The sequence below is a fragment of the Squalius cephalus genome (genome assembly GCF_949319135.1).
Source record: "Squalius cephalus genome assembly, chromosome: 8".
Lineage (NCBI taxonomy): Eukaryota > Metazoa > Chordata > Actinopteri > Cypriniformes > Leuciscidae > Squalius > Squalius cephalus.
In genome coordinates, this window is record NC_137129.1 from 23,086,894 (window position 1) to 23,099,552 (window position 12,659).

At 37.4% G+C, this 12,659-nt stretch overlaps 2 protein-coding genes across 3 annotated transcripts in view; one reads left to right on the top strand and one right to left on the bottom strand.

The window, feature by feature from the left end:
• Nucleotides 1–4,627, bottom strand: part of abhd5b (abhydrolase domain containing 5, lysophosphatidic acid acyltransferase b) — a 71,539-nt gene extending 66,912 nt beyond the window's left edge. Inside the window, exons 1-4 of one of the 2 annotated variants that reach the window (XR_013821958.1) lie at nt 4,572–4,624; nt 3,326–3,411; nt 2,838–3,246; nt 2,375–2,523 (exon numbers count right to left, since the gene is read on the bottom strand). Coding sequence is in view for 1 of the 2 variants with exons in the window: in XM_079878104.1 (XP_079734230.1) it covers nt 2,375–2,523; nt 2,838–3,246; nt 3,326–3,411; nt 4,572–4,612 (685 nt within the window). In the remaining variant the exon portion in view is untranslated. Of the gene's footprint in view, nt 1–2,374; nt 2,524–2,837; nt 3,247–3,325; nt 3,412–4,571 lie in introns of both variants that reach the window. The other variant, XM_079878104.1, reaches the window with a different exon arrangement.
• A 4,537-nt stretch (nt 4,628–9,164) lies between these two features.
• On the top strand, nt 9,165–12,268 carry LOC307163306 (zinc finger MYM-type protein 1-like; the record flags this gene model as incomplete). The annotated part of the gene is made up of 4 exons (XM_079879346.1): nt 9,165–10,157; nt 10,243–10,319; nt 10,815–10,920; nt 11,724–12,268. 4 exons carry the CDS (start codon nt 9,165–9,167, stop codon nt 12,249–12,251), a joined length of 1,704 nt encoding a protein of 567 aa, XP_079735472.1. The 3' UTR covers nt 12,252–12,268.
• Nucleotides 12,269–12,659: the final 391 nt, after the last annotated feature.

Genomic DNA, 12,659 nt, shown 5'->3' on the forward strand with positions numbered 1-12,659 from the left:
TACAATTTTTGCCTGGAATATATTAACAGAATAGGTACCTGTTAGTTTTAAAATAATTACATTATAAATAATTTGCTTGTATATCTGGTTGTACCCCTTTATTACCCAAAACTTAACATATTGTTCCCTTATACCTACACGGAGGTACACTATAATTACAGAAACGTACACCGTAATTTCGGTTTACTTACGAAGTTCTTTGCAGGTTGTATATCTGCTTGTTACCCCTTTATTACCCAAAACTTAACATATTGTTCCCTTATACCTACACGGAAGTACACTATAATTACAGAAACGTACACCGTAGTTTCGGTTTACTTACGCAGTTGTTTGCGGGTCGTAATATAAAGTGTTACCGAGAATTTTAATTTTTTGTTTGGAGTATCTATTTAGACTTGTGTATACTTCATTACAATGTACCCAGTCACTGCTTTTTTACATTTACTGTAACAAGAACTGTTCAAATGATCATTGCATAATTTAAAATATAAATTAATTTTACACAAATTTTGTATATTATGTACTTGTGCATTTTTAGTTCTATATGTGTATTATGAGAATACTGAGGTCAGACTGTTACAAAATCCAAGACTTTCACTTTCATACTTAAGTATAGCGAAAATAAAGAATATAATGAAATATCCTTGAAGGTCTGTACCATATGACAGCAAGCCACCATCTGGTTGCAATTCTCATATTGTTTGAATTCTTCAGAATTAAGTGATCATTAATTATGATGGTGCATGCTAACAATGGGTAGCGTGATGGCCAGGGTTCCTAACTTTGATTATCAGGTTAGTGTGAGACTTTCTTTTTCCTGTTTTAAAGACATTTTTTTAAGTTTCAATTTATATTTTCATTCATTTCTTGAAAAGTTCGTTCAATTTTAAAGGCACAAAAATAATCCCATAAATCCGGTGTAGACACAGTGTTAAAGCCCATTCTGCTTATAACGCTACGTTACAACATCAAGCAACATTCCAATAATTTATATAATTATAACACTTTAGGGCCATTTTGCATAATAAGTAGTTTCACGTTTAGTACATTTTGCTGACTACTTACTTATTTAAAATAGTATTTAAGTAAAAGTAGCCTACTGTACATGTAATTAAACATGTTTTCATTATGGTATTATTACTTTTACTTTAGTAAAAAGATCTCTGAGCACATCCTCCACTGGTAGAGACTAGTGGAGTTAAGACTAATAATAGAAGATAACAAGGTTTTGCCAGTGTCACTTTTGATAAATTTATTGATAAAAGTATTTTTTTATATAACGTGACTAAATAAAAAGACAAAGTCATTAGTGAAGATTATGCAACAGTATTTATTATATAGTATAGAATAACATGCAATGCAAACTAGTGATCATTGCAAAAAATGTGTTTATATATATTCTGTTTATGTATACTGTATTCTATATACAGTACCAGTCAAAAGTTTGCACACACAAATGGGAAAAAGTGTCCAAACTTTTGACTGATACTGAACTATAATATACACATAAATAATATTGGCCGTTATATCGATATCGGCTTTTTTAATACCTAATATCGGCATCGGCCCCCAAAAATCCATATCGGTCGGGCTCTATTAAATTGATCAAGTTTCATGATTTAAATTAATTACACATGATTTTTGATTAATACAATTTTAATTTAACCAACCAGAAATTTTTTATGAATCCAGACGGAATCCAGAAGAATTTTAACGGGAAAAACGGAATTAACTCACATTAAACTAGGCATCTTGGAAAGTGTGCTTATCCTCAAGGTTAGCTGCATTAACAGTTTAGCTTTCTTGTTTTTTTCCCTCTTCACATTAATGTAACAGCCCCTGCTATAACATTATCTGTTCATAAAATTGTTATCGTTCAGGAACCGGTATCGAAGTCATGGTATCGGTATCAGTATATTGAACATTTTTGAACAATACCTAGGCCTACTTGTAAGCAAGTCAGACAGAAAACCAAAAGTGTTTGTTGTATTAATTTTTTTCTTTTTTCTTTTTTTTGTCTCCTTTAACAACTGATTGATTAACTAACTACTAGTGATTTTACAAAAATATTAACTGCTATGTAAACAGCTGACAAACAATTTTGCCCAGTTTAAAATCTGTTTTATTTATTTAGCTTTTCATAAATTAACATTTAAAATTGGCCTATTGATGTACCTGCTTCAACTTGTACTTATTTATTTCATTTATTTGCCAAGGCAACATTTCTATGTTTTTTTTTTAGTTTATGTTTTTCATTTAATATTTATATTTTATTTTATTTTATTTCAGATACATTTCAGATTGAAAACTGTTTTTAATAGTTTTAATCAAACAATAGTAAAACAATTAGTAAACAATAACAACAGTTTCATACCCAGTGGGCCTGCCAGCCTAAGCGGACCAAGAGGGTTGAATGGATTCATTGCTGTCCCAAAGGCTTTAATCCAAATGGGAACCCAACGCTCCTGAACATTTGGTCTTGCTGCAAAACCCCATGGCTCCACCAACACCAAGTGCTTCAATCTGTGTAAATTAATTTAGACAATATTCTTTATAGCAGACATTGAGTAACTGTATAGTAAACAAGTGGTAACTGACAAACTTAACCAACATGTTAACCCCTCCAGTCAAATTTAGAGCTGCAAACATCATTGACAGTATTAACTTGTCAATGCTGGCAAATGACCATGGTATAAGCAGGATAATCCAAAGCTCACTGTGAATTAAACTATTTGAATGCACTCCATGGAGGCAACTGCCCAACACATTGTGCATTAAAATAGTTAAAACAGATAGCCGTGGATTATCCCTTACTTAAAAACCACACACACATTTACCTATTAGGATATTTCAGGGCATAGGCAGTAGACACATAACCTCCAAGATCATGGCCCAGGAGAATCATATGTTCCAAACCTTCTGCCTTTCTCCAGTCCTCCAAGGATTCTACAAACTGGTCCTCTGCATCCTTGGCATCCCTGCCAAAGGTTGGTCGACTGCTGCGTCCAAAACCCAGAATGTCCAGTGCGTACACAGGCCTTCCTTCCCCTGCAAGGGTAGACAGGTTTTTCACCCAGAGACCCACTCCACCCCCAAAACCATGTAGTAGCACTAAAGGAACCTGAAGGTGTTGCACCCCAGAGGCTGACAGGTCAGATGAGCTCTCTGTTTCATTAAAGCCCAGAGTCCAAATGTAGTTGCCATACGAAATTGGAACATGTCCTTGAGTAAACTTCAGTTTGATGGCTGAAAATACAATATGTTGAATAGTTTGTATGGAGATCAGAATCTTTTAGGAGTTACACGCTTACAAATATATACTTACGTTTCAGGATTCTGTCTTCTGATTTTATAAGATGGGAGAGTGAGGTGGGACACCAGGATGGCAGCCAACTGGAGATACACCCTGATCTATAATGTACAGTGAACAAATGCCCATTTGACAAGAAGACATAATGAAGCCTAGAACTATTCCGTTTTTAGTTTATTTCCCTTGACTTTCTCATCATCCCTCTGGCTCTTGTCTCAGAACATTTTCTGTCCAACAGGCAACTAAGACATGCCCTTCTGGTATTTCACAAGGGTTTTTACATGATCCCTACTTTTATTTATCAGCATTTTACAAATGTCATGATGACAATCCTGAACCTAAATGTTGAAGGATCTAAGGATAACAACCTGTGTATGTCTTTTAAGAGAGCGACCATCTGTGTTGTGTTTTATTTTCTTTGTTTTCTTTGGTTTAATTTTATAATCATTTATAATCTTTAGTCATTTATGTTGTCATTTGATTCATCATTTAATAATTTATTCATATTATTATTTGTGTAATTATTTGATTTATGTATTTTTATGTTTTTACATTATTAAAACAAACAAAAACTTATTTTACTTGCTCTTGCAAAGTTTTTGTTGTTTAATCTTATGATTGTCTTATAATCTTATGATTGTGCAGTAAACAAGCAGTAATTCTCCATTGTTTTTGCTGTGGTAAAGCTTGTTAGATTTGTGCATGCAAACGAGGTCTGAGTATTGAAACATCCAGACGAAGTCTGAGCACTGAGACATTTAGGCGAAGTCTGAGCATTGAAACAACCAGACAGAGTCTGAGCAATGAAACACATATGCAACTAAGTTTATTCAATAAATTCAATAAATATATCTGATATTTCTGATGTGGAGATCCATCCAATCTAACAATGTGTAACATTTTCTGTTCTCATTGATGAGAACAAGTTTTTTACTACTAAAATCTAAATTCTTAAAATGATCAAACATTTTAAATAGACCTATATATATATATATATATATATATATATATATATATATATATATATATATATATAGCAAAATGGAAAAAGTAATTTAAAAATGTTAAATAATTTAAGAAAATATGTATTATGTATAAAAAATATATAAGAAATAATATTTTGGATGCACAAAAAGCATCTACTACTACTACTACTACTACTACTACTGTTCTACTTGCATGAGCTAACATTTTTGTCTTGTTGAATCTATTTATTTCAGAAACATACACGTATACAGAGTTGTTTACATGCACAACTTACCTCCTATCTGTAAGCACAAATTCCACTTGATTTGTTCTCATTGTTCCTCTTTCATCACTGACATATTATTTTTGTGAGAATGTGATCTTGCTACACAGGCAGTGCAAATAGGGAAGTGGTCAAAGAAGATCCCAAAGGGCCAAAGAAGCACCTTTCACCCACTCTGATTAAAGCACATATTCATTTTCATTTATAGCGGATAGAGGTCACATATCTGTAGGGCCACAAGGGCCATTTGCTATTATGCATTTGCTATTAGTAACTTGTGTCCTCCAACACCAGTGTTTTTGAAAGTCTATGTTTATCATAAATTATCATAATTTTTTTCCCTCTATTTAATATGGGAGTAAAGTCACAAGGTTCCCAGTTAAAATCCCACTTTTGCAAGAAATTTAGGTTGTTATTTTATGCTGTGAATTATGTTTTAATCATAAAAATCAAATAACTGATTTTTACATTACTGAAATTAATTCTGTTATAGCATATTACAATATAAATTAACATTTAATTAATGTTATATTACTGATTCTAGATATTTTATTTACAGTTCTGAGTTTATGCACTTTTAGTTTTTTTAAAGTATATTTCTGCTCCAGTTATTTTCTAAAAACTAGTCTATACATTTATTTTTTAAAACATCCTCACATCGTGTTTTTTCACAAGTGCCTATTACTTTTGCACTCACATACTTTAGCAAAGCAACCAATAAAAAAACACAAGCCCAGTATCATTTCTTTTTTAATCTACTCCAATCCGCTCCTTAGGAATTGCCTCTACAGAGGGACAGTAGGCCTATATAACGCCCTTGTATTGGCTGTGCTGTCTCCAGTGTCCTGAACTGTCTGTATTTCTTGCACAAGTTGACAGAGTCAGAAACTGAATCAGAATGAGCTTTATTTGTCAAGTATGTTTTCGCAATTTGTCTTGGTTACAGGAGCTTCTAGTGCAGAAGAATGTACAGACATAGTGCAGACAGACAGGAATACTACACAGTAGAAATGAAATATAACAATAATATAAGAAACACATGTAAATAATGCAATATAATACAGTAGTAGAAATATAGAGAAAATATATATTTATATAATTGTTTTAATTAATATACAGATGTGTTATTTACAAGTGTACAGTTTATGATGTAACTTACACATGTACAATTTTAGATGTTATGTACAAATAGCCTAGAAATCTAGACGCACCCAAGCGGCAGCAAAATTTATTTTGCAGCCAATGTGGTCTAGCAACTCTCCGTTGACTTTCGGAGCTGTAAAAACCTAAATTGGGTCAGGCCAATCACATCGCGTATAGAGGTGGGACGGGCTTAACATAATGATGACAGAGTTGCGATGGTTCCCTGCTACTTGAAAACAAAGAAGAGCTGCTGCTGGTGAACAGTCTTTCAAATCGGCTTTGGCCGCGACTCTGGAGGACTTGGAGTTAAGCTTTTCTTTGAGAAAAGAGCAAAGAACGGCACTTAGGTCATTCTTAAAAAAGGAAGATGTGTTCGTAGTTTTGCCGGCCAGATTCAAAAGTTGAATCTATCAACTAACGTTAGCTCCACTGTTGGGCAAACGCTTTGGTTGGTTGAAGCGCTGTCCTATTGCGTGCAGTGGGAATTTGAAAGACCGCCCCTCGGATTGAACCGTGTCTATGGTGAGTGGCCAGACCTAACATCTTGATGTAGGTCTGGCTTGCCAGGCTACAAATGTACAGTTATGGTAAAAAATACACAGTTCTGAGAGTTTAATTGTTCAGGCTGAATATAGATATGCATGCTCTGTAGGCAACCTGCAGGGGGTCCAGCAAGGGTCCAGTGATGTTCTTCAGGTAGGCCAACACCAGCCTTTCAAACAACATCATGACCACAGATGTGAGAGCGACAGGTCTGTAGTCATTAAGTCCAGTGAATTGGATTTTTGGGGGGACTGGGATGATAGTGGAGCGTTTGAAGCAGCAGGGAACTTCATATTGCTCCAGTGATCTGTTGAAGATCTGCATGAAGATTGGGGCCAGTTGGTCAGCGCAGGCTTTAAAACAAGCAGGTGAGACACCATCTGGGCCTAAAGCTTTCCTATTCTTCTGTTTTTTGAAGACTCAGCACACGTCCTCCACACAAACCTTAAGCACAGGTTGGATGGCAGCAGGGGGGTTGCAGGAGATGTTTATGTATGTGTATGTGTGAAGTGCAGATCAGAGCAGGGGTGTGAGTATGGGCTTCTCAAACCTGCAGTAAAATGCATTCAGATCCTCAGCCATTTGTTGATTTTCCACAAATCAGGGGGGATGGTGACTTGTACTTTGGGATTGTCCTCAGGCCTGTCCAGACTGACGCCAGGTTGTTGACTTCACCTGACTTTTTTAGTTATTTTTAGCCACTCTGATCTCCTTTGTTAGTCTGTTTCATCCTGGTTATATACAATTTTAACCCCACTTCTGTAATCATTATCTTTGGCATGACGAAGCTGTTTTAATTTCCCAGTAAACCATGGTTTATAATTACTGAATGATAAGAATGTCCTGGTAGGAATGCACATATCCTCACAGAAACTGATGTATGATGTTACAGTCTCTGTGAGCTCGTCCAGATCAGTGGCAGCAGCTTCAAAAACATTCCAGTCAGTGCTATCGAAGCAGGGTTGTAAATCCCGCTCTGATCTTTTTACAGTCCTTGTTACAGGTTTAGCTGATTTCAGTTTCAGTTTCAGTCCTGTAGGCCGGTATACGATGAACTAGTCAGTGATCAGAGAGCCCCAAAGCTGCACTTGGGACAGAGTGATATGCATTCTTTATTAACCCTCTGGGGTCTAAGGTGTTTTTGGGGTCCTTGAGATGTTCTGACATGCCCTGACATTTGTGCTTTTTTCAGTTGCTTATAAACATATTAATGGCAAAGGTATAATTACACTCTATTTAGCACAAACAGGGCTACCATAATATGTGAGCAAAATGTATGTACATGTTTGTATTTTTGAGAGAATAATGTTTATGCATGGTTATTGAAAAAACTAAAAATGAAAGTTTCTGAAATAAGGCCACAAAACACATACTAAATACTGTATGCTTTATTAAGTCCAGAGTCAACACAGCCGTCTACCATGACATTTTAGAGCACTTCATGTTTCCTTTAGCAGATAAGCTTTATGGAGATGCTGACTTTATTTTCCAGCAGGACTTGGTATCTGCCCACACTGCCAAAAGAACCAAAACCTGGTTCAATGACCATGGGATTACTGTGCTTGATTGGCCAGCAAACTCGGCTGACCTTAACCCCATAGTGAATCTATGGGGCATTGCCAAGAGAAAGATGAGAGACATGAGACAGAACAATGCATAAGAGCTGAAGGCCGCTATTGAAGCATCCTGGTCTTCCATTACACCTCAGCAGTGCCACAGGCTGATAGCATCCATGCCACTCCGCATTGAGGCAGTAATTCACGCAAAAGGGCCCCAAACCAAGTACTGAGTACATGCATAATTATACTTTTCAGAGGGCCGACATTCCTGTATTTAAAATACTTTTTTTTTTTTATTGATTTCATGTAATATTCTAATTTTCTGAGATTTTGAATTTGGGGTTTTCATAAGCTATAAGCCATAATCATCAAAATTGTAACAAATAAAGGCTTGAAATATCTCACTTTGCATGAAATGAGTCTATATAATATATTAGTTTCACCTTTTAAGTTGAATGACTGAAATAAATGAACTTTTGCACGATATTCTAATTTTTTGAGTTTCACATGACATCACTAGGATCCAGGGGCGGCTGGCCAATAGAGGGCGCTAGGGCGCCGCCCCCCCATGAGCAAATACCATAGACTGTAGGCAAATACATGTAAATACATAAATAAATCATATATAAAATTATCAATATTTGTGTGTTTGAGATAGTAAATGCACCTAGTATATGTGAAAAATATTATAGAAATTCAAAATGTCTGTTTTTTCTACACGTCCTGTCTAGATCTGTACATGTGATCAGCTCTGGGGCGCTGGAGAAAGCGCCCCAGAAAGGCGGGTCTTTGGAGCAGTTTAGCCAATTGCTGATTTTAGATATAAATGTTTGACATAAACTGTAGCCAATCAGCGAGCTCAAATCTAGTCAGCTATGGGCGCTTCGCCTAGCGCCCCAAACTGCGCGCGGCCGCGAGGCGTGAGCAATGGGCGCGAACCACTACTAAAGTATCGAGTTTCATTCTATAGGGCGCCATTTTTACTGTATGATAAATTACAACGGCGAACAAAATGACTCCAGACGACTCTAACTCGATTCAATCTCTTGTCCAATATCCGTTTGAAAGACGAAGCTTAGTAAATAAACTCCGTGTGAAAGAGCTGGGCCCAGATCAACCAGATATTTCGATCAGACAACAGGCAAGTGATAACGGAAAGCAGTACGTGCGAGGCTTCTCACGCAGCTGGTATACCAGAAAGGCTTGGTTGGCTGGATGTTCTCATGCTAATGCCTTATTTTGCTTTCCGTGCATACTTTTCAAAAATACGGGGACAGATCCAGCATGGACAGTTACCGGAGTGAGGGATATGAAGCACTTGTCAGAGAAAGTAACGAAACACGAGAACACCAAGGTACACATGGATAATTCCGTCAAGCTAGCTGTACTGGGAAGGGTTAACATCGCGACGCAGCTTGATGAAGGCCACAGGGTTGCGGTGAGGAAACACAACGAGGAGGTGGATAAAAACCGGCACATCTTATCAAAAATAATCGACTGTGTGAAGTTTTGTGGGGCTTTTGAGCTGGCCTTGCGTGGGCATGATGAGACCGACACCTCGAACAATCCCGGCATTTTCAGGGGACTGGTGGACTTCGTTGCTTCACTCGACAGCGTGCTGGAGGAGCACCTTAAGACAGCCACCGTTTTTAAAGGTACGTCAAAGACCATACAAAACGAGTTATTAGACTGCATGCTGTCAGTGCTGAAGGATTACATTCTGGAGGAAGTCAAGAGCGCAGATTTCATCTCCATACAAGCTGATGAGACAACTGACATTTCCACCCACTGTCAGCTGGTGCTTGTGCTACGTTATTTAGACGGCAAAAACAACATACAAGAGCGGTTTTATGAGTTTATTTCGATCCAGAATGCCACGGCAGACACCATCGCTACAGCGCTTCTGGAGAGGCTAAGCGTCATACTCCCAGATGGACAAAAAGCCAAACTTATAGGCCAAGCTTACGACGGAGCTAATGTAATGAGGGGAGCCACCGGCGGAGTGCAGCGCAAGGTGATGGATGTCCATGTAAACGCTCATTACGTCCACTGTTACGCGCATCAGTTAAATCTCATCATGCAGCAGGCAACGTCACACATCCCCAAAATCGGCACTTTTTTTTCCGATCTTGCAGGATTTTCTGCTTTCTTCTCCAGGTCACCCAAGCGAACCACCGTACTTGACCAAGTGGTTGCCCATAGACTTCCCAGAGCCTCTACAACACGTTGGAACTTCCACAGTCGCGCTGTAAACACCGTGTACGAACAAAGAGATGACCTCCTAAAGTGTTTTCAGACCATCAGAGATAATGGAAACTTTGATCCCCTAACTGTCAGAGAGGCTGGGGGCTTTGTGAGGATGCTTGAAGACGAATCTTTGTTTTTTTCTGGCACTGTTCCACAAAATCATGCCACATGTGGACATGCTGTTCAACCAGCTGCAGAAAAGGAACATCGACGCAGTTTTCATCAAATCACTTGTCCAGAAGTTTACAGACAGCGTGCAAACAATCAGGTAAATAACTTTATTTACTATTGGCTGATAAAACTTTTGTTAGAAATGTGATTTGCTTATTTCCAGATTTGTGTCTAAATGTGCCTAGTCATCCAACTGGATGATTATCATAAGCCCATTACAATTATATGCGTTTCAGTATTTTAAAAGCAAAGAGACTATTAGATTTGGATAATAATGAAGGTAAAGTAGTTATCAAAAACAGTTTCTAACAACAGGCTTATTCAGGTGTCCACCAGGTCAATTTCTAGAAGGTTGTTATTAAATATTAACTTCTTGTCATTTAGAGACTATAATTTACACAGGACACATCAGAATGCATCCAGCTTAGAAATATAATAGAACAATGATAACAATGTAATATTATGTACATCACAGATGACTAGCTGATAGGCATAGTCCTTATGTGTGTGTATATGAGTCAGTGGATGTGCACTTGTGGGAGTTAAGAAGTCTGATGACAGGTTAACAACTTAAACTATATTTTTGGACCAGGGCCTCTATTCCCTCTTTGTGTGGTGATGGTGCATCGGACCAGCAGCAGCCTATAAAGCGACGAAGGATACTGGGAACAGGAGAACAACAGAGGCTGGCTACAGAGGTAAGTTGAGATGTAACAGTCAGTGTTTCCTCTACAAAGATTTTTATTTCTGTGGTGGTATGTAGCTATGTAATAAAAAAATAAAACAAACCTTAGGATGGCATATTCCCACATCTGACTGATCGATTGATGGACCAGGTTGTCTAGAATTTATATTCTTGTTAGTTCAGTAGATTCAGGTTTATGACAAAGCAGTCACAAGCAGCAAAATAATAGCAGTTTTCATTGAAAAGAAATTCAGTGTGTAAAGAATTGTCACATGTGACAGAAAAAAAAGTGGTTTATATATTTAAATTAAACCTTGTTTTGTAACGGAAACCAATAGGGAACTAGTGAGGAGAAGTAAACGTAGTGTAAAGTGCAATTAGAAATAATGGTGTTAAAACCTTTAAAGGGATAGTTCACCCAAAAATGAAAATTGTGTCATTTACTCACCCTCAAGTTGTTTCAAACCTGTATGAATTTCTTTCTTCTGCTGAACACAAAGAAAGATATTTTGAAGAATGTCAGCAATCAGACTGTTGATGGACCCTATTGACTTCCATAGTTGGAAAAAAAAAATACTATGGAAGTCAATGGGGTCCATCAACTGTCTGGTTACTGACATTCTTCAAAATATCTTTTTTTGTGTTCAGCAGAAGAAAGAAATTCATACAGGTTTGAAACAACTTGAGGGTGAGTAAATGACACAATTTTCATTTTTGGGTGAACTATCCCTTTAATATCATACTTGACTCGTTCAGTCAGAATCACTTTCATTAAAATGGCTTTATTGGAAATTTATGCTGATGAATCTTTTACAGGTATGTGATACCATCCTGACCCATGCCAAGGAGCGGTTCTCCTTCACCCAGCACCTCATCAGCGCAACACTGCTGCATGGAGAGCTCTTCCCACAACACTGTGTGAAGTTCCCTGACACAGTGCTTGAAACAACAGTGGAGGCATACCCCATGCTGAACAAGGCCAAGCTCAAAACAGAACTGTCCCTTATCTATGAGAACGACGAGTTCAATGCTTGCAGTGGTGCAGTACCTCTGTACCAGTTTTTCATGGAGAACAACCTTCAGAGCACTTTCACAGAGACTGTCAGTCTTCTCAAGATCCTCATCACCACACCCATGACTACAGCTGAGTCTGAGAGGTGCTTCTCTACTTTAAAGAGGATCAAGACTTTCCTGAGAAACACCATGACGCAGGATCGCCTGAATGCTCTGGCGATGCTCTCCATGGAGAAGAAACTTATCAGGGACATTCCTGACTTCAACAAAAGGGTCATTGAGAGGTTTGCCACTCAGAAGGAGAGAAGAGCAAAATTCCTGTACAAATGAGATCACACACACACACACACACACACACACACACACACACACACACACACACACACTCACACTGTTTCTTTGTACATAGTAATTTTATAAATATAAATTGTCTTAAAGGGATACTCCACTGAAAAATGAAAATTCTGTCATCATATACTCACCCTCATGTTGTTTCAAACCTGTATGAATTTCTTTCTTCTGCTAAACAGAAAGTAAGATATTTAGAAGAATGTCAGTTACCAGACAGTTTTAGATACCATTGACTTCCATAGTATTTTTTTTTTTTCTATGGAAGTCAATGGTATCTAAAACTGTCTGGTTACTGACATTCTTCTAAATATCTTACTTTCTGTTTAGCAGAAGAAAGAAATTCATAAAGGTTTGAAACAACATGAGGGTGAGTATCCCTTTAAAGGG